Source organism: Pimephales promelas, chromosome 8 (genome assembly GCF_988280905.1).
Source record: "Pimephales promelas chromosome 8, fPimPro1.hap1.1, whole genome shotgun sequence".
In the NCBI taxonomy this organism is placed as follows: Eukaryota; Metazoa; Chordata; class Actinopteri; order Cypriniformes; family Leuciscidae; genus Pimephales; species Pimephales promelas.
This window is the reverse complement of record NC_142776.1, coordinates 39,073,892-39,099,710: the sequence shown is the minus strand read 5'-3', so window position 1 is coordinate 39,099,710 and position 25,819 is coordinate 39,073,892. Positions and strand designations below refer to the sequence as shown.

The following is a 25,819-nucleotide window of genomic DNA, read 5'->3' as shown; positions in this document are numbered from 1 at the left end:
TCGCTGACTGAGGTTTGATGAATACAGTCGTGAGGAAGACCTTGGGCAGCTTCGCTTGTAAACGCACCCATCATTATTCATTTCTGTATTTTTAACTGAACGTCACATCTTTAAAAAATGTTGCTGAGAACGTGGCGATTTATATCACTTGCCTCGGTCTTATTTATTGATGAAGTCGGCGTGCAATAAATAATGTAAAGAACAGAAGAAATCAGAGTTGAGCTTGTTACTCCGCCGCTGTATGTGATGTGACCCGACCTCACAGAAGTGTGTGTTTAAACCTCCGCCGTGCTCTTAAACAGCACACACTAACCAGACACCACTCCAAATATGAGTTTGCTCTGTTTATGCATTCTGAACTCTCATTGGTCCGCAGTCTGGATCACATGACTATAGACTGCAATAGTCCCGCCCACTTTCCATTAATTTCCATTCTTGATTAAAGTGATGAACATTACAAACTCTAATTTGAAGCAAAAATGTGTTTCAGTGAGGGAAAGAACTACAGTCAAGTGAAGCATTGCGAAAAGCTGGAATATAAAAAAAAATGTTTTGATTATATAAATAAAAACTAAATATTTTATAATTCCCCTGTAGTCAATAATTTTGACCAAAATGACATATTTAAATGTTTTTACCTTGAAATAAAATGTCTTCATGCCTTAAAATATCTTGAGTGTAACTCGACACCCTCGCCTCATTTAGTATGTGCGGTACTGTGAATATGCAAATGAGCCCCGCCTCCACTCAGAGATCCACTGGTTGTCGATCACACGTTGATCTGATTGGTTACAAGGTGGTTTGTGACGTCAAAAAAACAAAGTGTGTTTTTGAGACTGTCTTTGGTTCACTGCAGTTTTGAGGAGGAAATACTGTCCACTTATCAACTTACACACGGTGTGTGTTAAAGCGGATTAAACACACCACATACACACATAAACAACATTAAACGCTGAATTTACACTTTAAGACAATAGCAAAATATGCAAAAATTTAAGTATTTTAAGAGCGTAGGGACAAGCGGCTTGTTTCGACTCTCTGATTTACTGCACAGCATCATGGGTAATGTAGTTTTTCACCACAAATTCCACTGTTACTCACGATAAGGTGAAATAATGCAAGCTAATGTTTCAACAGAAGCAAATACCGTCCATTAACAACCTTGTAGATCACAATACGACTTTATAAGTTATCATTAAAAATATATTTCCAAATGTAGAAATTGAATAGAGCTTTTACTTCTGGAGCCCGACTGTTGCATTCTGTATAAAGCACAATATGTCTGTGTGTGATGTCAACGAGTCCCTCAATACTCTCACAATGCCAGTATTAAAATAAAACTATTAATTTTAAAACATTTATTATAATACAAATAATACAAAATATGCATAAATATTTAAATATATAATAAAAACATTTAAGTATAGCTACAAATATTTATTGCAGTTTTTGAAAAAATATTTTTATCGTTATAACAAATAGCTTTTTTGAGCTATATAACATTGATTAGTTTGAAGTAAATTTGCTCAGCTGTTTAATAAAGCTAATGCTAGTGCGGTTAGTTAGCCGCGGACGCTAGCTCTAACGCCACGCCACGGTTTTAGTTCTCCTTCTGTCCCAAAGTCTGCTTGCCGTGATCTATAATGTTTGAACGAAACAACAACAGCGTCCGTCGCCATGGTTACTACGGCAGTACGAGCGGACACCAGGGATGACGCGGATATTACGTCAGTGTAATTTAAAATTGGAATGTCTCTGAAATAAAAAATCTTTGGGAACTTTTGAGATGTTGTGTGTCCATAACTGCAGGAAATAGATCACACTGTGCCAGTGATGTTTGGATATTTTATTACAAAATTACACATATTGTAGCTTTAATTGCATATGGTTGCAGTTGATTTGATTCCGTCATTAACGATCTTCATGAGCGGTTCATAAAGTCACGGTCTCGCTCTCTGACACATCAGCTAATGGCTTTGAGAGAGGACAGATGAATGACTCGACGCGTCTCGCCTGGTTAGGACACGCTTTAAGTGAGACAAATCCACATAAAGACTTAACTACTGCGTCAATATGAAAAGCCCAGCGCCGGGCTTCCCCAATAATTCACTTTAATCGCCGGCTTCAGTCAACTGAGATCTGTTTATTCACTGCGTTCATTAACCTCAAGACACTGTCAATCAGTCGACACATCATCATTAGTGAAAAACACAAAACACACCAGTGATGCTCCCTGACAACAGCCAACACACACTGATGTCATTAACCAATTACTGCTTTTTAATGAATGCATGATGATTAATGCAGAGTGCACGCATACATACACACACACACACACACATGCATGCACAAATATGGGCACACACTCATGCATGCACAAATACAGGAGCACAGATGCATGCACAAAAACGGGCACACACACATGCATGCACAAATATGGGCACACACACACACACACACATGCATGCACAAATATGGGCACACACACACATGCATGCACAAATACGGACAAACACACACACACACACACACACACACATGCATGGACAAATACGGGCACACACACATGCATGCCTAAATATGGGCACACACACACAAATGCATGCCCAAATATGGGCAAACACACATGCATGGACAAATACGGGCACACACACACACACACACACACACACACAAGCATGCATACAGACACATATACACAAACGCATATAGACACACACATATGCATGCATACACACACACACACACACACACACACACAAGCATGCATACAGACACATACACACAAACGCATATAGACACACACACATATGCATGCATACACACACACACACATGCATGCATACACACACACACACACACACACACATGCATGCATACAGACAGACACACACTCTCTCTCTCTCTCACACACACACACACACACACACACGAAAGCATACAGAAACGTGACACACACACACACGCATGCATGCATGCATACAGACACACACACACACGCACGCATGCATGCATACAGACACACACACACACACACACACACACACACACACGCATGCATGCATACAGACACACACACACACTCAAAATGATGCCTCTTTAGTCCAGCCTTAAATCATATCATCCCCATTCCGCTCTTCATAACCATCACAACGCCATAATCTAATAACACTCGGCTCCCATCATCTGTCAGTCAGCGAGAGCAGCACAGAACACACACACACCGCTCTGATCGACTACACTGAACAAGCACTGCTCTTTAACAGGAACACAATATCCTCTTATCATATCAATCAAAGATTACACATTAATTCTGCAATAAAGGCTGGAGTCAGAAACACGACTGCTCTCATCATTAATATGATGGATTACTGGAGTAACGGTGAGCTTTGAGCATGAGTGTGTGTGTGTGTGTGTGTGTGAAGAACCTCCTGCTGCTGCAACTTTCTTTAAATACATGCAGCTTTGTAAATTGGATCCATTTATTAGGAGCGGATAAGACAGCATTCATTTCACAACGCAGGAACACACCGTTCCACTGCGCACACATGTGACGTGTAAAACACTCAGACGCTTTATATGATATGCAAGTTGCATACAAAGTTGCATTGTGGGAACAAACACCAAGAGATGGATCTCACAGCCTCGCTGCCATAAAAATGTAAGCTAAAGTAAAATTATGCTTTAATAATCACTCAGTTCATGAGGTATGGATCTTTAATCCACATTAAAAAGCCAGATTATATTGGACAAACGTGGAGAGGAGAATAAAGACATTAATAAAGCGGATCCGTGCAAGAATAAAAGATTGGAGCCATATTTCAGTAAAGACTGCGGTTTACCGTTGACATGATCACACTTACAGAGGGAGGTAATGGGATCATCAATAAGATGCGCTTGAGCCCTAATAAACCGCACATGCCCAACCCCAAAAACACAGAGACCAGCCGAGTGTGTGTGTGTGTGTGTGACTCCTCAGTGAACGCCTTACACACACTGTCTGACAAGCCAGATCTTAAACAGGGAAAAGTGTGGCCTTTCATGATAAAAACGCTTTTAAGTCAGACGACGGTCTCCAGACAGATCAGATGACGAAACTTCATCAGGAAATGTTTTATCTCAGGTAAGCCATCAAAAAAAAGCTGCTTTTCCGTCACATGCACAAGTCTTCTCAAAAGAAGGATGTTGCAAAATGATTTTATATGATTTCCCTTTTGATGCATGAACGTGAAAATAAATAACATAAATATAGGCAATAGAAGTGGCCTTTTCTGTATCCTTCACATCGGGCCAAACCAGAAGATGTGTGTGTAGCCGCTCACACAGATGCCTGTTTATCAGAGACACACACAACAGATTCTGAGCAAGAATGTGAAATTGTACGTATCAATATTAAAATTCACATCTCAACACCTCAATACACAAATGCACTTTAGAGACTGTGCTAGATAAATATGAATATGAATATTTGACTCTTCAAAATGAGCAATGCCATAGAATTATCATCCCAAAGAACATTTTAGTGACAATTTCTAACCTTTTTTTTTCCCACTCTAAAGATCCCAATGGAAAGGGTGTTCTTTAAGCAACCAATATAGAAACTTTATTTTTAAGAGCTTGAGTGAACTATATCCTCAGAATATTATACACCTGCAAAAATACAGGGATGTTTTAACCCAAATTTGGGTCAAATATGAACAAACCTAGACATTGGGTTACGTTTTCAAAGTACATTTTTCAACCCAACGGTTGGGTTCGTCCATATTTGACACAAATTTGGGTCAAAACAACCCTGAATTATGTTTTATATATATATATATATATATATATTGAGAGATTGTTCCTGTTGTTGATGAAGTGCGTTCAGCATCACCTGAAATCACCGTGATTTATTTAGTTTTTGTTAAAGAACTGCGCAAAAACAATCACTTCACGCGCAATCACTGATTTGGAAAGTCTCCCGCAAGTTCACAGAAACCCGTAACGCTAAACTCATAGAAACGAGCTTCATACCTTCCTCAGGATCCATTGGATGAGCAGCAGAACGCTCCAGCAGAGCAGCCTCATCGCACCGTTCCTAGAGAACACTAGTCCCGTGTTGAGTGAACATAAACCGGACACAAATCACCAGCCGAAACCCATCCGCGGGGAAGAACTCGCTTTAACACGCACACACACTGTCACGATAAAGCCGCGCTCTCGGAGTTATCACGGCAAACCACGCAGGCTCAGCTCTCGGAGTCCTGGTCATTAGTCAACTGCACATCCATGCGCGGGCTTCGGGTGTTACGGAGGTGAAAAGTTGGTGTGGGAACGAACGGTGGCAAGTTCTTCTGTCAGCTGGAGCTCGCGCTTAATGCCCTCATTACCGCGCGCGTTCCGTGTTTGAAAAATAAAACTGTGTTGCGTTCTCTCTCACACGAAAGCGCGCGCCCTCTCGCCCTCTCTCTCTCTCTCTCTCTCTCAACCGCTGAATGTGTGAATATCTCGATTAGGTGAAAAAAAAAACCCTCCCGTGCGTCTTTTCTCATATGCGCGCCGCGCGGTGCCAAAAGTTGGCACACTCCTCCTCTCATATTCCCATTACTATTATTATTTTGCATTGGGTAAAAAAAAGTTTTAAAATTCAGACCACATTTTTCCAAATTCGAGTTCACAGAATGTTACAGATTAATTTTGAATGGCTGTAAAGTGCATCTTGTCTCACGCGCTGTTAAAATATGGAACGCGCAATCTGTGCGCGGGACACATTCCGTTCATGACTTTTCTTTTTCTTATTATTTAGCAGCGCTGTCATGTAGCTAGAGAGAGGGGGGGTGGGGGGGTCTTTCTTTTCACCAGAATGCATGCACTCGAGCACGGAGATCGGAGATGAGAGGAAATAAAGCGCATCTATAGTAGCGCGTGATAATTCAGCGACGCCTCAACGTTCACCTACGCGCATCTGATAGATGGCAGATATTTGATGGCCACCACTGAAGCCCTTCATCGCCCCCTTGCGAATGACTGACAGAAAACATCTGAACGTAGACTTGCAAAGTTAGGGTTCGAGTTAGACTATATGACCACTTGACTATTATAATTGTGAGATAATATGATTGATGTAAAGAGATACTGAAGCAGAATGCAACCAACGGCGCCAGACAAGAACAAGAACAGCAAGAAGGTGAAAACACAAGTTAATGGCCTTCATGGATACATATTTTTGGAGCATAGAAATAAATGTTCGGTTGGTTTGGTTTCCATTGGGATCCGGCGGCTCGTGCAGAATTGAACTTGGCAGGTGAATTTGGCGCGCGCGTTTGCTATTTCTCAGAGAACTACGCCGCGCGCTTTAGCACAAATGAATGAACATGCCCGGGAAAAATGAACGCAATTTCTCACATATCAACTCAACTTTCCACTCCGCTCTCTTCTTCTCTGCAAATCAACACACTCATTGTAGAACGACAAGAGGAGAGAGTTCGCCTCTATAACACTCGCTCTGTGTATGAATGGACGAATATACGAGCAGACAAACACTGAAGAGCAGAACATTTCGGATTTATGCACAAACATGCCAAATAACCGTATCTGATATTTTCACCTTGTAAACACACGTTTTAATCATAGTTTGTCATTATAAAACGGCTATTTAAATAGTATTTCCTCATAAAATCTAAAGGACACCTTTTTTTTTTTTTTAGCTATTAATAATTTTTTTAATGGACATTTTTTCTTGGTTATGTGAAAGCGAAGCGAAAATTCCATATGACTGCAAACATTATGGGAATGTAACTTTTGAATGCTCTCTGAGTAACAATAAAAAATCCTGGACGTCCAATTAAACATAAAAAAATCCGAACAATGTCAAAATTAAGGAGTCTCGCACGTGACATGCAGGAAAAAATATGCACATCGTGGCCGCGAATGAAATCAGCAAGTTCTAATTCATTCCCTCATTTTATTACATGATGTGAACAATAAAATAATAAGTTCTTTCTTGTTTTCGTGTACAAATCAAAACGAGGGAGTGAATTATTATATCGTAAGTATAATTCAGTAAAACGAGGGAACAAGTTATTATATCGTTGGTACGATTTAGTAAAACGAGGGAACGAATTATCATATCCAACCCGATTTCACGGCAATTCGTACGAATTTTACGAGGTGGCTAATTCGTGACAATTCGTACGACCTCAATTGTACGAATTAGTTTCATTTTTGCTAAATTGTACATATTTTACGTTTTTTGTTTTGTTTTGTTTTTTATGAGTTGCCCAATTTGTATGAATTCATACGAACGACATGTCCCTGACCCCGCCCCTAAACCAACCCATCTCGTGGGTTTGGACAAATCGTAAAAATTCGTACGAGTGAGGTCGTACGAATTCGTACGAATTAGCCACCTTTTAATCACTCATTGGTCGTGAGATAGCGTTGTCATTTCATATGTTTGATTTAGTAAAATAATTGTACACACAATTAAGTAAACAAGGGAAGGAATTATTATATCTTACCCACGATTTAGTAAACCGAGGGAACGAATTATCATATCCAACCCGATTTCACGGCAATTTGTACGAATTTTACGAGGTGGCTAATTCGTGACAATTCGTACGACCTCGATCGTACGAATTAGTTTCATTTTTGCAAAATTCGTATATAGTTGCCCAATTTGTATGAATTCATATGAATGACATACCCCTGACCCCGCCCCTAAACCAACCCATCTCGTGGGTTTGGACAAATCGTACAAATTCGTACGAGTGCGGTCGTACGAATTAGCCACCTTTTAATCACTCATTGGTCGTGAGATAGCGTTGTCATATCATATGTTTGATTTAGTAAAATGATTGTACACACAATTAAGTAAACGAGGGAAGGAATTATTATATCTTACCTACGATTTAGTAAAACGAGGGAACTAATTATCATATATGATTTAGTAAAATGATCGTACGCACAATTTAGTAAACGAGGGAAAGAATTATTAGGCTATATCTATACGATTTAGTAAAATGATCGTACGCACAATTTAATAAAACGTGGGAGTGAATTATTATATCGATTTAGTTAGTAGCCTACGATTTCGTAAAACGAGGGAACAAATGTTTATATCAAAAGTATGTTTTAGTAAAACTAGGGAACTAATTATTATATCGTATGTACGATTGTCACGGTTGGTAAATCCTATGTCTTCTTCAGGTCTCGTGTTTCTGTTGTTTTGTGTGTGTGTGTGATTATTAGAGGGGCGTGGCCGCTCATCAGAGCTCACTCATTCATCACTCACCACCAGCTGCAGTCTATCACCCCGGTCTATTTAATCTCACCCATTTCTCATCTCCATTGTCAGATCGTTGTTTGTGATGTCCGGTGTCAGATCCCCCTGCGTTCCAGTATCCTTCATTGTTCCCGTCTGTGTTCCCGTGGATGTTCTGGATTGTCTGTCGTTCGTCACCCCCGCTTCACCTGCACTATCCATCTGACCATCGAGTCCCTGCGTCACTACCCTGCTGGTCTGCGACCGTGGAAGGAGTTACAGTTAGTCCCAGGACTGTGAACGGAGTCTCATTCTGCTTGTCTGTGGACAGTGTACTGAGTGTTAAATAAACATTTTTACTTGCTATTGCTTCCTAGTCTTTACGTAACAGAACGATCTGACCAACTATGGAAGCAGCGAGTGGCAATTCCGAGACGCTGGAGGAATTCGTCAATAACAGCAGACGGAGGATGGAGAATCAGGAGAGGAACATCAACGAGACTGCTCGTGCGGTGCAGGCGTTAGTGACGCAGGTGTCCGGGCTCACCCAGCAAGTACAACAGCTACGTACTCCCGCTGCGCCAGTTCCACCGCCGATTCCCCAAATTCCACCAGCGGACCCCTCCCAGTCGGAACCACGTTTACCTACTCCAGAGACATACTCAGGTGAACCGAACTTTTGTCGTGCGTTTCTCACCAGATGCTCCATGCACTTCTCTCTCCAGCCCAGAACTTTTCAAGAGGAAAAAACCAAAGTGGCATATGTGCTGACACTGCTGACTGGGAGAGCGGCGCTATGGGGAACGGCGGTGTGGGAGAACAAGGAGAACTGCTGTAACTCGTTCCAAGAGCTCTCCGACGAAATGAAACGGGTCTTCGACCGTGCCTTGGGAGGCAGAGAAGCGGCCAGATTGCTGGCCGAGTTGCGCCAAGGACATCGTTCGGTGTCAGATTACTCGATCGAGTTTCGGACCCTGGCGGCGGAGAGCAAATGGAACGAGGAGGCGCAGTGGGATATGTTCCTGCATGGGTTGGCTGACCGCGTCCAGAAAGAGATCTACGCGATGGACTTACCAACCAAGCTCAACGACTTGATCGCATTGGCACTGAGAGTGGACGCCAGATTGTCGCGAGTGGAGCGGAGAGGATACAACTGCTGCTCCTCGGCGGAATCCGAGGGCTCTCGTGCCGGAGGTGGGGACGCGGTCAGTCACATCCACGATCCCGAGCCCATGCAGGTAGGTCGAGCCCGGCTTTCCCGGGAGGAGAGGGAGAGGCGGAGATCCCAGGGCCTCTGCCTGTACTGCGGAGGAGCGGGACACTTTGCCTACAACTGCCCGTTAAAAGGCCCAGCCCGGTAGTAAGTATGAGGCTACTATCGGGTGGGATCTCCGCCGAGAAGACCTCATCGACATCAACTCTCCTTCCGGTTAGACTCCGATGGTCCAACCACCTTCACGATTGTCATGCACTTTTGGACTCGGGAGCCGAAGGTAACTTCATGGACCACAATTTCGCACGCAATCACCAAGTTCCCCTCAAACCACTCACCCATCAGATCGCCGTTCACGCCCTCAATGGTCTTAAACTCCCCACTATATCCCTGGTTACGGAAGACATTATTCTCACCACTTCAGGCAATCACTCAGAGACCATTTCATTTTACATCCTGGACACTCCGCTAGCCCCCATCGTCCTTGGTCACCCATGGCTCACCCGTCACAATCCCAAGATAGACTGGCAACTCAACGCAATATCAGAATGGAGCAGTTTTTGTCATAAGTCCTGTCTTGTCTCTGCCTGTCCGTCTGTTTCTGTTCATGTGTTACAGGAGAAGACGGTGGATTTATCAAACGTGCCCACGGAGTATCGGGATCTGAAGGAAGTGTTCAGTAAGTCTCGGGCTGATTCTCTCCCTCCGCATCGTCCCTATGACTGTGCCATAGAGTTATTGCCAGGTACGTCTCCGCCTAAGGGCAAACTATATTCACTCTCGATTCCGGAGAGAGAGGTCATGGAGAAATACATTTCTGATTCTCTAGCAACGGGGTTCATCCGCCCTTCCTCTTCTCCAGCGGGGGCGGGGTTCTTTTTTGTGGGGAAGAAGGATGGATCGTTGAGACCTTGTATTGATTACCGGGGGCTGAACAACATCACGGTAAAGAATACTTATCCTTTGCCGTTGATGTCTTCAGCCTTCGAGAGGTTGCAAGGAGCATCTATCTTCACGAAATTGGATTTAAGAAATGCTTATCATTTGGTCCGCATTAGGGAGGGGGATGAATGGAAGACCGCATTTAACACCCCTAGGGGGCACTTTGAATATTTGGTCATGCCTTTCGGCTTGTCCAATAGCCCAGCGGTCTTCCAGGCACTTGTCAATGACGTGTTGCGAGACATGGTCGATCAGTTCATATATGTCTACCTGGATGACATATTGATTTTTTCTTCGTCTCTCCAGGAACATGTGCAACACGTTCGACGAGTGCTTCAGAGGTTGCTGGAGAATGGGCTTTTTGTCAAGGCGGAGAAATGCGTGTTTCATGCACAGTCTGTTCCTTTCCTAGGTCACATCATCTCGGTTGAGGGAGTGCGCATGGATCCTGACAAGGTTAAGGCTGTGGTGGATTGGCCAAGCCCAGATTCCCGTAAGGCCCTACTGAGGTTTCTGGGGTTCGCCAATTTTTACCGACGTTTTATTCGCAATTTCAGCCGACTAGCCGCGCCTCTGACCGCCTTGACCTCCCCCAGAACGACGTTCAGGTGGTCAGACGCAGCAGAAGCTGCGTTTGCCAAACTGAAGGGTTGTTTTGTTTCAGCCCCCATCCTGATAACCCCTGATCCATCACGTCAGTTCATGGTGGAGGTCGATGCGTCAGAGGTGGGGGTAGGTGCAGTGTTATCCCAGCGCTCTCCGTCAGACGACAAGATGCACCCTTGCGCGTTTTTCTCCCATCGTTTATCCCCTGCCGAAAGCAATTATGACATTGGCAACAGAGAGTTGTTGGCGGTCAAGTTAGCATTGGAGGAGTGGCGCCACTGGTTAGAAGGGTCGGGGGTACCTTTTATCGTCTGGACCGATCACAAGAATTTGGAATACATTCGTACGGCTAAAAGACTCAATTCCAGGCAGGCTCGGTGGGCTCTTTTTTTCGGACGTTTTGACTTTACTATCTCGTACCGCCCGGGTTCCAAAAACATCAAACCCGATTCTTTATCGCGCATTTTTGACCGTTCCGATCGCCCGTCCACTCCCGAGTGCATTTTACCTGAGAATCTATTCATCTCTACACTCACATGGGAGGTCGAATCGAAGGTCAAGAAGGCCTTAGAAGGGGTAACGCCTCCGACTCGTTGCCCACCGAACCGTTTGTTTGTACCGGAGAGTTTACGGTCCAGCGTTATTCAGTGGGGTCATTGTTCCAATGTGGCTTGTCATCCGGGAGTAAATCGCACTATGTTTTTAGTCAAGCAACGATTCTGGTGGCCTCTCATGGCTCGTGATGTTCGCAGTTTTGTATTGGCTTGCTCAGTTTGTGCCACGGGTAAGACTTCCAATCGACCTCCGGACGGGTTACTCCAACCGCTGCCGGTGCCTTCGAGACCCTGGTCCCATATCGCACTAGATTTTATCACCGCCCTCCCACCCTCCCAGGGTCACACGGTAGTTTTGACCGTGGTGGACCGGTTCTCGAAGGCGGCCCATTTCATCCCCTTGCCCAAATTACCCTCAGCCAAGGAGACAGCGGTGACTGTCATTGACCACGTCTTTCGGATTCATGGCCTCCCGACGGACGTGGTCTCTGACAGGGGACCCCAATTTATATCCAAATTTTGGAAAGAGTTTTGTAAACTTCTGGGGGCGACGGTCAGTCTGTCCTCTGGGTTCCATCCCCAGAGCAATGGTCAAACTGAGCGGGCCAACCAGGATTTGGAGCGAACACTGCGATGCTTGGTGTCCAAGAATCCTTCCTCTTGGAGTCAGCGACTTTCTATGGTGGAGTACGCCCACAATACGTTGCCAGTGTCAGCCACGGGCCTCTCACCATTTGAATGTAGTGTAGGTTACCAGCCACCTATTTTTCCCAGTCTGGAATCCGAAGTCGCGGTCCCCTCCGCCCACGCCTTTGTCCAGAGGTGTCACCGCACTTGGACTAGAGCCCGTGAGACTCTACTCCAAGCGGGGGTGCGCACCAAGGCCAAAGCCGATCGCCACCGGCGGAAGCCTCCCGTATACGTCGTCGGTTCTAAAGTGTGGCTTTCTACCAAGGATATTCCTCTCCGCTCCGTTTCTAATAAACTCGCACCTAAATTCATTGGCCCGTTTGCTGTCACCAAAATCATTAGTCCGGTGACAGTCCGTCTGAATCTTTCTCCAGCGTACAGGAGAATCCATCCCGTCTTTCATGTTTCTAAAATTAAGCCCGTCTTTTATGCTCGCATTAATCCGCCAGTCCCGGTTCCCCCCCCGCCGCGTCTCGTAGATGGGGAACCCACATATTCGGTTAATCGTATTCTGGACTCGAGACGGAGGGGACGCGGAGTACAGTACTTGGTGGACTGGGAAGGTTACGGTCCGGAGGAGAGAAGTTGGGTCCCAGCTAGAGACATCCTGGATCACTCCCTTATTGATGATTACAATCGACAGGTAAGGGAGTCTGGGAACGCCAGGAGGCGTTCCTAGGGAAGGGGGTACTGTCACGGTTGGTAAATCCTATGTCTTCTTCAGGTCTCGTGTTTCTGTTGTTTTGTGTGTGTGTGTGATTATTAGAGGGGCGTGGCCGCTCATCAGAGCTCACTCATTCATCACTCACCACCAGCTGCAGTCTATCACCCCGGTCTATTTAATCTCACCCATTTCTCATCTCCATTGTCAGATCGTTGTTTGTGATGTCCGGTGTCAGATCCCCCTGCGTTCCAGTATCCTTCATTGTTCCCGTCTGTGTTCCCGTGGATGTTCTGGATTGTCTGTCGTTCGTCACCCCCGCTTCACCTGCACTATCCATCTGACCATCGAGTCCCTGCGTCACTACCCTGCTGGTCTGCGACCGTGGAAGGAGTTACAGTTAGTCCCAGGACTGTGAACGGAGTCTCATTCTGCTTGTCTGTGGACAGTGTACTGAGTGTTAAATAAACATTTTTACTTGCTATTGCTTCCTAGTCTTTACGTAACAACGATTTAGTAAAACAAGGGAACGAATCATTGTATTTTACGGAAGATTTAGTAAAACTAGGGAACTAATGATTATTTCGTAAGTACGATTTAGTAAAATGATCCTACACACAATTTAGTACAACAAGGGAATGAATTAGTATATTGTACATACGATTTAGTTAAACAAATGATTATATCGTACATACGATTTAGTAAAACAAGGGAATGATTACATTGTCTGCAAGATTTAGTAAAACGAGGGAACAAATTATTATATCGCACATTCGATTTAGTAAAACGAGGGAATGGAACAGTATATCGTAAGTACGGTTTAATAAATTAATTAACATATTGTATGTGCAATTTAATAAACTGAGGGAACAAATTATATTGTACGTACGATTTAGTAAAACGATCATATGCACAATTTAGTAAAACAGAGAATGAATTAGTATATCGCAAGTACGATTTAGTAAAACAAATTATTATATTGACATACTATTTAGTAAAACGAGGGAAAAAATTATATCGTATGTTTTGAGAATGTTACTAAACACCATATAACTTAATTTATGGCACTTGAACAAGAGAACCTTGCCAGAACATTTCACCGTTAGCTGGAACAGCTTTAAGAATATATATATATATATAAATAATAATGTGTGGAACAAAAAACAACCAAAAAGTTCATTAAAACGAACAAGCAAACACCCATGCATGTATTGACTTCTCCAGCATCAGTGAAGTGCTGAAGGTGCTTAGATTGTGTCGCTCGTTAATAGAAAATTACACTGTAAAGATTCTCTGTTTAGACTTCACTGTCGCCAGCAGAGAGAACGCAACCAACAGTAAATCACCATCACAAAGCTAAATGGCTAATTACATCCGTGCAATTTAAAATCAGAACCAGCCAGATTCACTTTAGAAGAACACCAATCAGAGAGCCTTAAAATCTATGGGCCACTCGTCAAAAACCAAACGAGCTGAGAACTTCACAAAAACTCACTATTTTGGTTTGCTTCTGTCACCGCTGAAAGTTGAACAACATTAATGTTCTTTACACCTGAAGTGAAATAAATTAATGTTTTTGTGATTCTGTACGCCGGCTCAGTTTTGATGAGAAACTTACATTAGCATTTTGCTGACTTTTACCTTATGATAATATAAACTATCAGCATTATCGATTAGGAGAGAGAACACAGGGCGGTTTATTTCATTTGTTTGCAGAAGAAAAACAGTTTAATATTAAAGGGCCGCCCCGCGTACACTTTCCTCTGCGCCGTTATTGGAGTTTAGAGTCACACAATCAAGTTCGTGTGAGGACGAGATGCCTTTTCTCCCAAGTTAAGATAAAAATATAAAAGAAATATAGGATAGACTACAAAACAAAAGCCTCCATTATTCCAAAGGTTCCACGAACGTTATTAAAGACCAGACAACTTTAGACAAACTTTCTATTAAGATTTCCCAATACCGGTCCGGTGGTGCCAAAACATCATTCAGAGGTCAAAAATAAAAAAGACCTGCTATAAAACAAAGGTTTTAAAAACGAAACTGGTATTTTCTCCTCTATTGTGTCGAATATCGAGTGAATCGCTTCAGGAACAAGATCAAATGTGGGCGGGGCTTGATTTAGTCTGGATAGTTGTGGTTTGCTATTGGCTGATCTCATGTGAGTGACAGGTTATAGCCCCGCCCACATCACCTGAGAAGAGAAGAGGAACTGATTCTGATCTACATTATTAACACAATAATGATGATGTGCACCGATAAATCATGCAATATTACATAAAAACAAGTCAATTTTGATTTCATGGTGACTTTAAGCTGCAACTGTGAAGAAAACCACCGTCTGACGGACAAATCTCGAACAGAATTTGCTAGTCCAATTCTAAAGTCTGCCGTGAACATTGGTGATGTGTATATGTGTGTGTGTGTGTTTGCTGGAATGTGTGTCTCCAGGCTCAGCAACATCCCATGATGAGGTGACACAGGACACACACCTCTAACGAGAGCTTTTGCTCGTGTAAAACCCTCGTTCGCCCGCTGGCCGTGTGTGTTCATCCCTCTATAAGGCCAACTAACACGAGTCCAGCCTGTCGTATAGTTGTGTTTGTTCGGATGTGTTCAGAACTGCACGACTGGGATGTTTAGAGGAATTATGATCATATCTTTGTCATTTTAATGCGATTCTGGCCGATATCTCCCCGGCTGAGAGACAGACGTGTAATGGGTGTCAGGTAGAAGTAGAGGAATGAGATTATATTATATCGCGCTGACAGGAGAGAGAAGTGATTTCTGCACAATCTGTCCTCATTAATCGGCGATACTTCTGTGTTTCAGAGCCAATCTCAAGAAGAGCTTCACATTCTGGAGACTGAGAACACATGCATGAAGAAGAGCAGTGCTATAGAAGTATTATTAACATAATACATTTAAAGATTTTGCCTAACCATTATTTTACTATGCATTTTTTTTTATTATACTATGCATTAATTTAATGCATGATTTATTGAAACTAAGAAATGTTATTGACACTGTAAAAAATGTCTGTTATAGTGTTTGTTATAGTGGAATAGAATTACGGTTTACCTCGATAAAACACTAGTAAAGCGTCATTTAAAAGTTTGTATATCAGATATTTTAGCATAACTTTATCCGATCCCAATCGAGTCGAGTGAACTTTTACTTTACAGCAAAGTAATAAAGACCTTTGATCAAAAGTTTGGGGTTACTATGTTTAGAAAAAAATTTAAATATGTAACAATAAAAATTAAAGTTACAATTAATGTTACAAAAGATTCTATTTCTAATAAATGCTGTTTTTTAGAATTTTCTATTCATCAAATAATCCTGAAAAATAAAAAATGTATAATTTTTAACAAATATGTCTTGATCATCAGATCCTCATATTGGAGTGATTTCTGAAGGATCACGTGACACTGAAGACTGGAGTAATGATGCTGAAAATCACAGGAATAAATTACACTTTACTGTATATTCACATATCAAACAGATGATTTACATTAAAATAATATTTCACAATTTTTGCTGTATTTTAGATCAAACAAACGCACCATTGGTGGGCAGAAGAGACTCTTTCGGAAACCCATTTTCTTAAACGCCCCTATTTTTTCATTGAATCGTGTGATTAAAGCTGTCCTGGGATCAGAAGCACACGAGGCTCTGGTCGCTGTTGTGCCTCTGCTGGATTCATAGCACAGTATTTTTAAGTAACTATGACCAAAAATAATGTGGCAGCTCAGCGGTGCGCCGGCCTGTCAGACCTCCACTTCTCCCCATCTGTCTTGGCTCCCCCCCACCTCATTAGGATTCATATCCCAGAAAGGTGACTCTTCCAGCGGGCACAGTGACAGCCGGGTCCCCCCCCCCCTCCCCTGGATCAGACGCCTGGAGGCAGAAACACTGACAGGTAGAAGAGAGCTCTCTGGGGGGCGAGAGACACTGAGAGAGAGAGAGAGAGAGAGAGAGAGAGAGAGAGAATTACACTGTTTATTTTTATGTATGTATATGTACATGTATGATGATTGGAATTTCTTTGGCAATACAATGAAACAATTGTCATGCCAATAAAGCACATTTGAGAGAGAGAGAGAGAGAGAGAGAGAGCGAGAGAGAGAGAGACTCAACACCAGCGATGAGCAGGATCATCTAGTCAAAGATGTTCCCTAAAGATGAGATTTCCACCAGGGACTGAAACACACACACACACACGCTCTCTATCTCTCCGCAACGAATCGCCATCATCTCACACTCGCTTCTACCGAGTCTCAGTCGGACACTTGACTTGTGCTCCTCACACACCGGCGTCTCATCGCTGACACCAGCAGGGGCAAAACACACACACACACACACACACACTCAGAGCTTTACAAACACAGCCATAAAAACCAACAGAATAGAGGATGGGTAGAACACACACACACACACACTCTCTCTCTCTTCTCTATAACACACCAGAACACATGCAATAATCTGAAACACGCTACACAAGTCGAGTGTGTCTGTTTGGAGTTTAGTTTACATTTATATTTGTTTTTTTATAGTGGAATATCGTTACAGTTTACCACGATAAAACACAAGTAAAACTAAACGAATTAGCAGTCGCTGGTGTTTGGATATCAGACATTTCAGCAACTTCAAATTAGAGCCCGACCGATAAAGGATTTTGAAGGCCGATACCGATACAAATATTTTTGGGTTTTAAAATCCAATATTCCGATATATCGGCCGATATTTTATTTATTTATTTATTTATTTAAACTGGACAGTCACAAACTGATAGTCACAAATTTTGTCATGCTTATTTGAGTTTAGAGAACTGATGGGGAATTGTTATTCAAGCAATGCATGTCTCGTGACCAACTCAACGAGTGTTGCCAACAGGAACGGTGTAGAGCGCCCTCTGGTGGACAAACTATACAACTCCAACACTCATGACATGGTTCAAGCGTGTTTCCTCTGTTTTTATTCTATTTTTGAAATATTCATTTATCGGCCATTATAACTGCCGATACCGATAGTTTGGAAAATGCCTAATATTGGCCGATAATATCGGTCTGGCTCTACTTCAAATGCGTCTCATCCAACAGAAAACTCTGATAAATTCTTAACATCTTTAATACACTTTATTTTGATGCTCTTCAACAGATATTCTACTGACTAAAAGTAAATTTGCCAACTTACTCTGAGCCGAACTGTCTACTAATAGTGAGAGCGAGAGGAGATGTGAAGTGGACAATCCAAATAAAGTGCAATGAGTGTAAAGTGTAATGTTATGCCTTAAAATATCTTGAATGTAACTCGACACCCTCGCCTCATTTAGTATGCGTGGTTCTATGAATATGCAAACGAGCCCCGCCTCCACCCACTCAGAGATCCACTGGTTGTCGATCACACGTTGATCTGATTGGTTCCAAGGTGGTTTGTGACGTCAGAAACACCAGCGATTTCAAAGTGTGTTTTTGAGACTGTCTTTGGTGCACTGCAGTTTTAAGGAGGAAATACTCAGTCCACTTACGAATTTACACACGGTTTAAGCGTATTAAAAACAACATTAAACACTGGATTTACACCACAGGCTTTAGTACATGTTGGAATTAACATTAAATAAGATGAATATGTTGTAGTAGAAGTATTGTTCATTGTTAGCTCATGTAAACTGAATAAAGGTGTCCAAAATAAACAAATTATTTATTTAAGGCATTTAAAAACATGCTTTGATATCATAGTTTATAATATCCCTTTTATACTCCCAGGAAGCAAAGGCGGGACATATTGAATAGCTCCTCCCCCTTTTCAAATTGCCAATCGCATTTAGTTTACCTCACAGACTGACAGAACCATGGAAGCGGATCCGAGCGCCGATTGTCCACTTATTTTTTAATTGCATTTATAGCAAAATGTTTTGGGTCGATATGGAATGTTTTCTTTGTAAATGGTTAGGAATGAAATTTTTTTTTCTGAAAAAGATGTCTTTTTTTATTTTAATAGACAAAGTTTACCTCCAAATGTGGCCTTTGTTGTTAAATTATGGGGAAATATCATATACACAAACAAAAATGGGCTAAAGGGAAACCAATTTTTTTTTTATTTCAGATAGAAATGAAAAATTATTGTGAGTTACTTCTTGGGTTAAAAAATAGTAAAGCAAAACGTACGAGGTCTTTATATGAAGCTTTTATGTTATTGACTTCATGATCTCATACCGGTTTCTTTTTTTGTTTTTTGTTTCTTTATTGTATTATTATTTTAATTATGTTGTATTTTTTTGCTATTTACTGTAATGTATAATTATTTCAATAAAAAAAAAAAAAAAAAGGATCCGAGCGCCGATGATTCAATAGTAGATAGAAAACTGAATAAAACTGGAGTGTTTGACACCAGCACATAATGCTCAGACGTCGCGTCGCGTCAACGGTCGTTTTATAGCATAGGGGGCGGAGCTTCGGATTCTAGAGAGCATTTGATTGGACAAAAGCTGTGATGACAAGCTAATGTCATAAAATCCCTGATCCATTTTAGTGGAAGTTTTGAACGCTGATAGATCTCCTAAATGCGAATTTTGTCGTTGCTTTGAGATTGGAGCACACCAGCTTATTCATAACCGTAAGGCTAACATATTCATACTAAAAGCTACAAAACTTACATTCTGATTTCAGCGGGTCTTAATAACGGTGCTCGCGCGGGCAGGCCGTCCGCGACTCTCTTCACACCCGAGATTAGTGAGAACAACCCCATCGATCTCTCATTATTCACAGAGAAACCACCGAGGGTCACCGCCGTCCTAGCGTGAGGACATTCAGCTCGGGACATTCATTATTCTGCGTTCACGCGCCCGGATGTGACGAGCGCTCTTCCGCAACACACACACACACACACACACACACTAACTTCACAAAGTCTCCGCCTGTGTGGATTAATAACTAAACTAACAAAACGAAACAACTGTCCACACGAGAGGACAACAGAAAGCACAAACTGCACAGAATATATTATTTTGTGATTTTCACACCCGGAGAGGAGCGAGACGTCAGCTGGCACGAGCAATTAAAACGTGAAACTGTGGAGAGACTCGTTAATTACTGAGACTTCATGCTGGAAAGGGGAAGATAGAAAGACCACGGTGTTACTTTACTGAGATCATTGTATTCGGTATATTCTGCTTAACATCTGAACATGTAAAGGCGGAGGAAAGACACAACACAAATACTAATATTTCAGCACTAGACACATTTAGGACTGTTCCTCAAAAAATAAAGTTTTCTTGGCATCTGTTTATACTTGATTTTGAGACTTACAGTGGTGTGAATAAGTTGACACCCATGCTAAAGTTGCCTAAAAAGAGGAATAAAAAATCATCTTTTGGATATTGATCTTAATGCCTTAATTAAAAAAATTAAGGAAAACTCCAACCTTTAAGGACACCAATTTTCTTTGTGAATGAATAATGTATAATGAATAAATAAATTCACCACACCTAGAGATTGGCATGGTTTTACTTCAGTTAGCCTAATAGCTTTGCATTGAAAGATGATCTTATGGAAAGTACCCCAGGTGTGGTGAATGGTGTGTGATGATGTGGGGATATTTTAATCCCAAAGGTCAAGGGAACTTTATCAGGATGCATATTATCCTGGATCCATGAAATAACTGGCTTTTAAAAATAAAAATATGCCTGACTCTATGGGAATTTAACATAGGGGTGTCCTGACTTATTTTAAGGAAAACATTTATTTATTTATGATACATTATTCATTCACAAAGAAAATTGGTGTCCTTAAAGGTTGGAGTTTTCCTCATTTTTCTAATTCAGGCATTAAGATCAATATCCAAAAGATGATTTTTTATTCCTCTTTTTAGGCAACTTTAGCATGGGTGTCCAAACATCACTGTAAGTCTGTAAGTCTCACCAAGGCTGCATTTATTTGATCAAAAATACAGTAAAATTTGTGAAATATTATAATGTAAATCAGCAGTTGTGAATATATAGTAAAGTGTAATGTATTCCTGTGAATCCCTCAGGATTCTTTAATGAATAGAAAGTTCAAAAGAACAGGGTTTATTTGAAATATAATCTTAGATTCGCTTAAAAAAAAGGTATAATTTCATTTTTTTGTAATCTTACTGACCCCGAATATTAGGACTGTATAAGTTGTACATCAATTCAGACAGAAATGGTAAATTACGAGAAGATTAAACTGAACAAAGCACTTAAACTTGATTAGTTAAAACTGCGGTGGTCTTCTGAGTGAATGAAAACCCAAGTAGAGCTGAACCCATGAGATCATGTGTGTGTGTGTGTGTGTGTGTACACACACAGTATGAATAATGATGAAGTATGTGAGGGCTTTTATAATAATCAGAGGTGAAGGAAGGAGGAGACGCTTTAACCGAAATGTTTCCTAACGAGCTCCCCGGCTGTTTGACACTCACACCGACCACACCGCCCCACTGCTTATTAACACACACACACTCAGATTGAAACGTCTCTGTACTCACACACACACGCGTTGTCTCACTCTCTGCTGGAGCGTCTCATGCGCAGACTGTGTGTTTGCTGAAACCGCACTGGATTTTCAAGCCTAAATATTTAACAAGCTTCTGCTCCGTCTGTCGAGAGTCTGAACTGCAGGACGTCCGGGAAGATGTTCCTCCTCCCATGTAATTAGACATCAGACGACAGGTCTTCAGCAACACGTGGGTCACTTGTGGGTGAAAACACACACACACACACACACACACACACATTTACTTAGCTATTTAAATGGGGATGTTCCACAGACATCATGTTTTTATACTGTACAAACTGTATATTCTGTCCTCTTATAGTAACCCTGTCCTTAAACCACACACACACACACACACACACACACACTGCTCAGGAGACTCGTGGAGATTCATAAAGTACATAATGAGTAGAACTGCAGTTTAAACAGTAGATAGCAAACATAAAAGAAAACAGATTTTTTTTTTAATTACCGTATAATTATTGCTCTAAAATCAATTAATCACATCTAAAAGTTTGTGTGATAAAATAAACATATAAACAACCCTGGGTGCAACAGAGAGAAAGTTAAAGGAGTAGTTCACTTTAAAAAAAAAAATTTTGCTGATAATTTACTCGCCCCCGTGTCATCCAAGATGTCCATGTCTTTCTTTCTTCAGTCGAAAAGAAATGAAGGTTTTTGATGAAAACATTCCAGGATTTTCTCCACATAATGGACTTCAATGGGGACCAAACGGTTCAAGGTCCAAAAGACAGTTTCAGTGCAAACTGTTCAAAGGGCTTTAAACGATTTCAGACGATGAATCTTAAATAGGACCCTTCGAGTCATGACTTGAAAAAAGATTCATTCATTTTGATGAACGAGATCAAACAGGAGAGTCACGAACGCACATCACAGAACAGAGCAAGGCGAGCATTTGCGCTTATAAAACTTAAACTTTTTTATTTATTTATTAAATGAGTGATCGTATCACTTGATAAGACCCTTATTCATCGTCTGGTTTCGTTTAAAGCCATTTGAACAGTTTGCACTGAAATTGTCTTTTGGACCTTGAACCGTTTGGACCCCATTGAAGTCCATTATATGGAGAAAATCCTGGAATGTTTTCATCAAAAACCTTAATTTCTTTTCGACTGAGGAGAGAAAGACATGGACATCTTGGATGACATGGGGGCGAGTAAATTATCAGCAAAAGTTTTTTTTAAAGTGAACTAATCCTTTAATGAGCAGTCACATGACCCCGGTTAGAAATCACAGGTTAATCGTCCTCTATCTCTGTGACGTGTTGTTCAGTCACTCACACACACACTGAACCGTGACATGCAGACGTTTATTATGAATGTGCCGACTGCCCGCAGAAGCGCAGGATCGAGAGGCAGAACAGAGACACGCCGGAGAGATAAAGAGACTCGTTTGATTTACTGTCGCATTTCACATGCTTTTGGCGAGTTACGTGGGAGCAGTAATGCGTGTGTGTTCTAATCAACTTCATTTCCCTGCTTCTGTAAAACCGTTTCTAGACAAACACAATGAGATTCTGCTGCAGGAACAACAAACTCACGGATAGTGATCTGCAGCCATCCGAGGCCGGAAACATGTCAGTTTTCAGACAGATTTGTCTATAATTCTGGTGACTCCTGAATGCAATGCTGGAAAAGTTGGATTTTATGCAAATTAAATGCAGGTACAACCAATAGGAGAGGAGCGCGCACAACATGCAACACACCACTGCACGTGAAGCACAAAAAACACAACGGCAAAAATATACATTTACACTAATGTTGTTGAAACAGTCTGTTCTGCTCACCAAGGAAAAATAAAAATACAGTAAAAATCACAAAATATTATTATAATGTAAATCAGCTGTGTTCTATGTCAGTATATAGTCAAGAGTAATTTATTCCTGTGATCAAAGCTGAATTTATTTAACTAAAAATACAGTAAAAATCACAAAATATTATTATAATGTAAATCAGCTGTTTTCTATGTCAGTATATAGTCAAGTATAATTTATTCCTGTGATCAAAGCTGAATTTATTTAACTAAAAATACAGTAAAAATCACAAAATATTATTAAAATTTAAATCAGCTGTTTTCTATGTCAGTATATAGTCAAGAGTAATTTATTCCTGTGATCAAAGCTGAATTTATTTAACTAAAAAATAAAGAATAAGTAATTTATTCCTGTGATCAAAGCTGAATTTATTTAATTAAAAATACAGTAAAAATTGTACTGTAATTTTACTGTAAATTTTACTGTAATTCAGTGCTAAATAAAAAAACCGTAATTTAACTTATTTTATTTAAATTATTTATATTTTGCAGATTATGCAAACTAGTATACAATAAAGAAAATATGCTGATAAAATATTTTTGAGCTGAGCATAACTTGGAAATATTCTTCTAGAATAGTTGCATTTTTAAAAATTATTTTCTAGATTTTTTCATGGCATAAATCACAATTTTAAGATGTACCAAGTTAAATTTACAAGTTTTCCCACGAGACTTGAGCGTGATTATGAAGGATCTGTCAGTCATCATGTCTTCAGCCATCAGATATCAGGACAGGTGTGCAAAAGCATGGGGAAACGGCTCAGACAAACGATATGAACGAGAATATGAACAATATGACTGAGAATATGAATGCTTTTATAAGTTGAAATCTCGTAATTATGGCGATTGCGACAGCAGAAGTGCTGAGTGACAGAAGAAAAATACAAGAAGGAGACGAGGAGAATCTGCCCTGAGCGAATGAGGCTTCAACAATCCCATGTGTGTGTGTGTGTGTGTGTGGATTTGAGCACAACACACAGGAGCTTCATGAAGCTTCACATGCATCATTTCTTCCTTCAGTGTTGCAGGATTTAACACAGAGTTTCTAGAATTCAAGACAGCAGCTCAAGGCAGATGAGGTGTGTGTGTGTGTGTGTGTGTGTGTGTGTGTGTGTGTGTGTGTGTGTGTGTGTGTGTGTGTGTGTTAATGACGGACGGTAGGCCTGTAAATCGCCTGCTGTCATGCTTTAGGACTAGTCTGCAATAGTTTTACCATATGTCAGTCAGTCAAGAACCGACCCATCTTTTATTCATTATACACCTTTACTACAGTAGACAGCAGTCACATCCCTCACACACACACACACGAACACACAATGCTGGATAGCCTATAATGATGTGTGATGGAGAAGAATTCCTTCCCAGCAAAAGTGAGAAGAAAAATCAAGGGAAAGATTTAAAAAGGGACGTTGGGAAAGAGTGACGGCAGAAATGAAGTTCAGTGTCAGGAGAAATACACAATTGTGAATGTGCCAGAGCAAACGAAAGGCACAAGTGTGTGTGTGTGTGTGTGTGTGTGTGTTTACAGTCGTATGAGGGCATATCAGAAAATATGGCACATGTATTGATTTAAAAATCAAATATATCCGTGATCCCACACACGGTCATTCGGACGGGACTAAAAGCACACAGAAGCTCTGGTTTAAATGAGTCAAAATTATTTAATTATATTAATTATTAATTATATATTATATTAATATATTATTTAGGGCTGTGCAAAAGTTAATTGCGATTAATCGCATCCAAAATAAAAGTCTGTGTTTACATAGTATATTTGTGTGTGTTGTATATAATTATTTTGTATATATAAATACCTATGCATGCATGTATATATTTAAGAATTATTTGCGCTTAATTTCTGTATATATATATAAATACATAATCTATATTATATAAATATAAATATTTTATATATTAATAACATATTTTCTTAAATATATCCATGCATGTGTGTGTGTGTATTTATATATACAAAATAATTATATACAGCACACACAAATATATTATGTAAACACAGACTTTTATTTTGGATGCGATTAATCGCAATTAACTTTTGCACAGCCCTAATATTATTTAATTATTTAAACGCGTAAGAAACCCGTCAAACACACTCGCAGCAGACACACTTTCTCCCAGTCGATGTCAGACTGTTTTAGGAATCGTTTTATCTCCGTCAAAGTGGCCAAAACCCACAGTTAAAACACACTGGGTTATTTTTAACCCAACTGTTGGGTTACAGATATTGGGTCACTCACTATGCTGGGTTATTTTCCCAAACCAAAACTGTTGGGTAAACTGTTTTTAAACCATGCATGGGGGTAATTTCTTCTAGTGATAACCCGCCTGTATTTTGAATTTGTGAACACAAGTATGTATATTTACAGTAAATTAAAGGCTCCACAATGTTTAGTTTGTGATTTAAAGTTATATCTGTTGAGATATTTATTGTTTTATACAATCAATCTGTATTTGAAAGTGTATTATAAATAATAAATAGATAACTTAACTGTTGGGTTAGTTTTAACCCAATGCAATGGGTTAAAATGACCCACAGTTGGG

General features: G+C 40.8%; 1 protein-coding gene across 8 annotated transcripts in view; it reads right to left on the bottom strand.

Annotated features, from left to right (window-relative positions):
* The window catches only part of nxph4 (neurexophilin 4), a 100,640-nt gene that overhangs the window by 43,045 nt on the left and 31,776 nt on the right, over positions 1-25,819 (bottom strand). For 2 of the 8 annotated variants that reach the window (XM_089134551.1, XM_089134550.1), the window contains one exon: positions 21,420-21,625. The exons of 2 other annotated variants lie outside the window; for them this stretch is intronic. Coding sequence is in view for 1 of the 6 variants with exons in the window: in XM_039654221.2 (XP_039510155.1) it covers positions 5,014-5,067 (54 nt within the window). In the remaining 5 variants the exon portion in view is untranslated. Of the gene's footprint in view, positions 1-5,013; positions 6,904-16,367; positions 16,863-21,419; positions 21,626-22,988; positions 23,206-25,819 lie in introns of those variants that run through there. 4 more of the 8 variants (XM_089134554.1, XR_016169581.1, XM_039654221.2 and 1 more) reach the window with 4 other exon arrangements.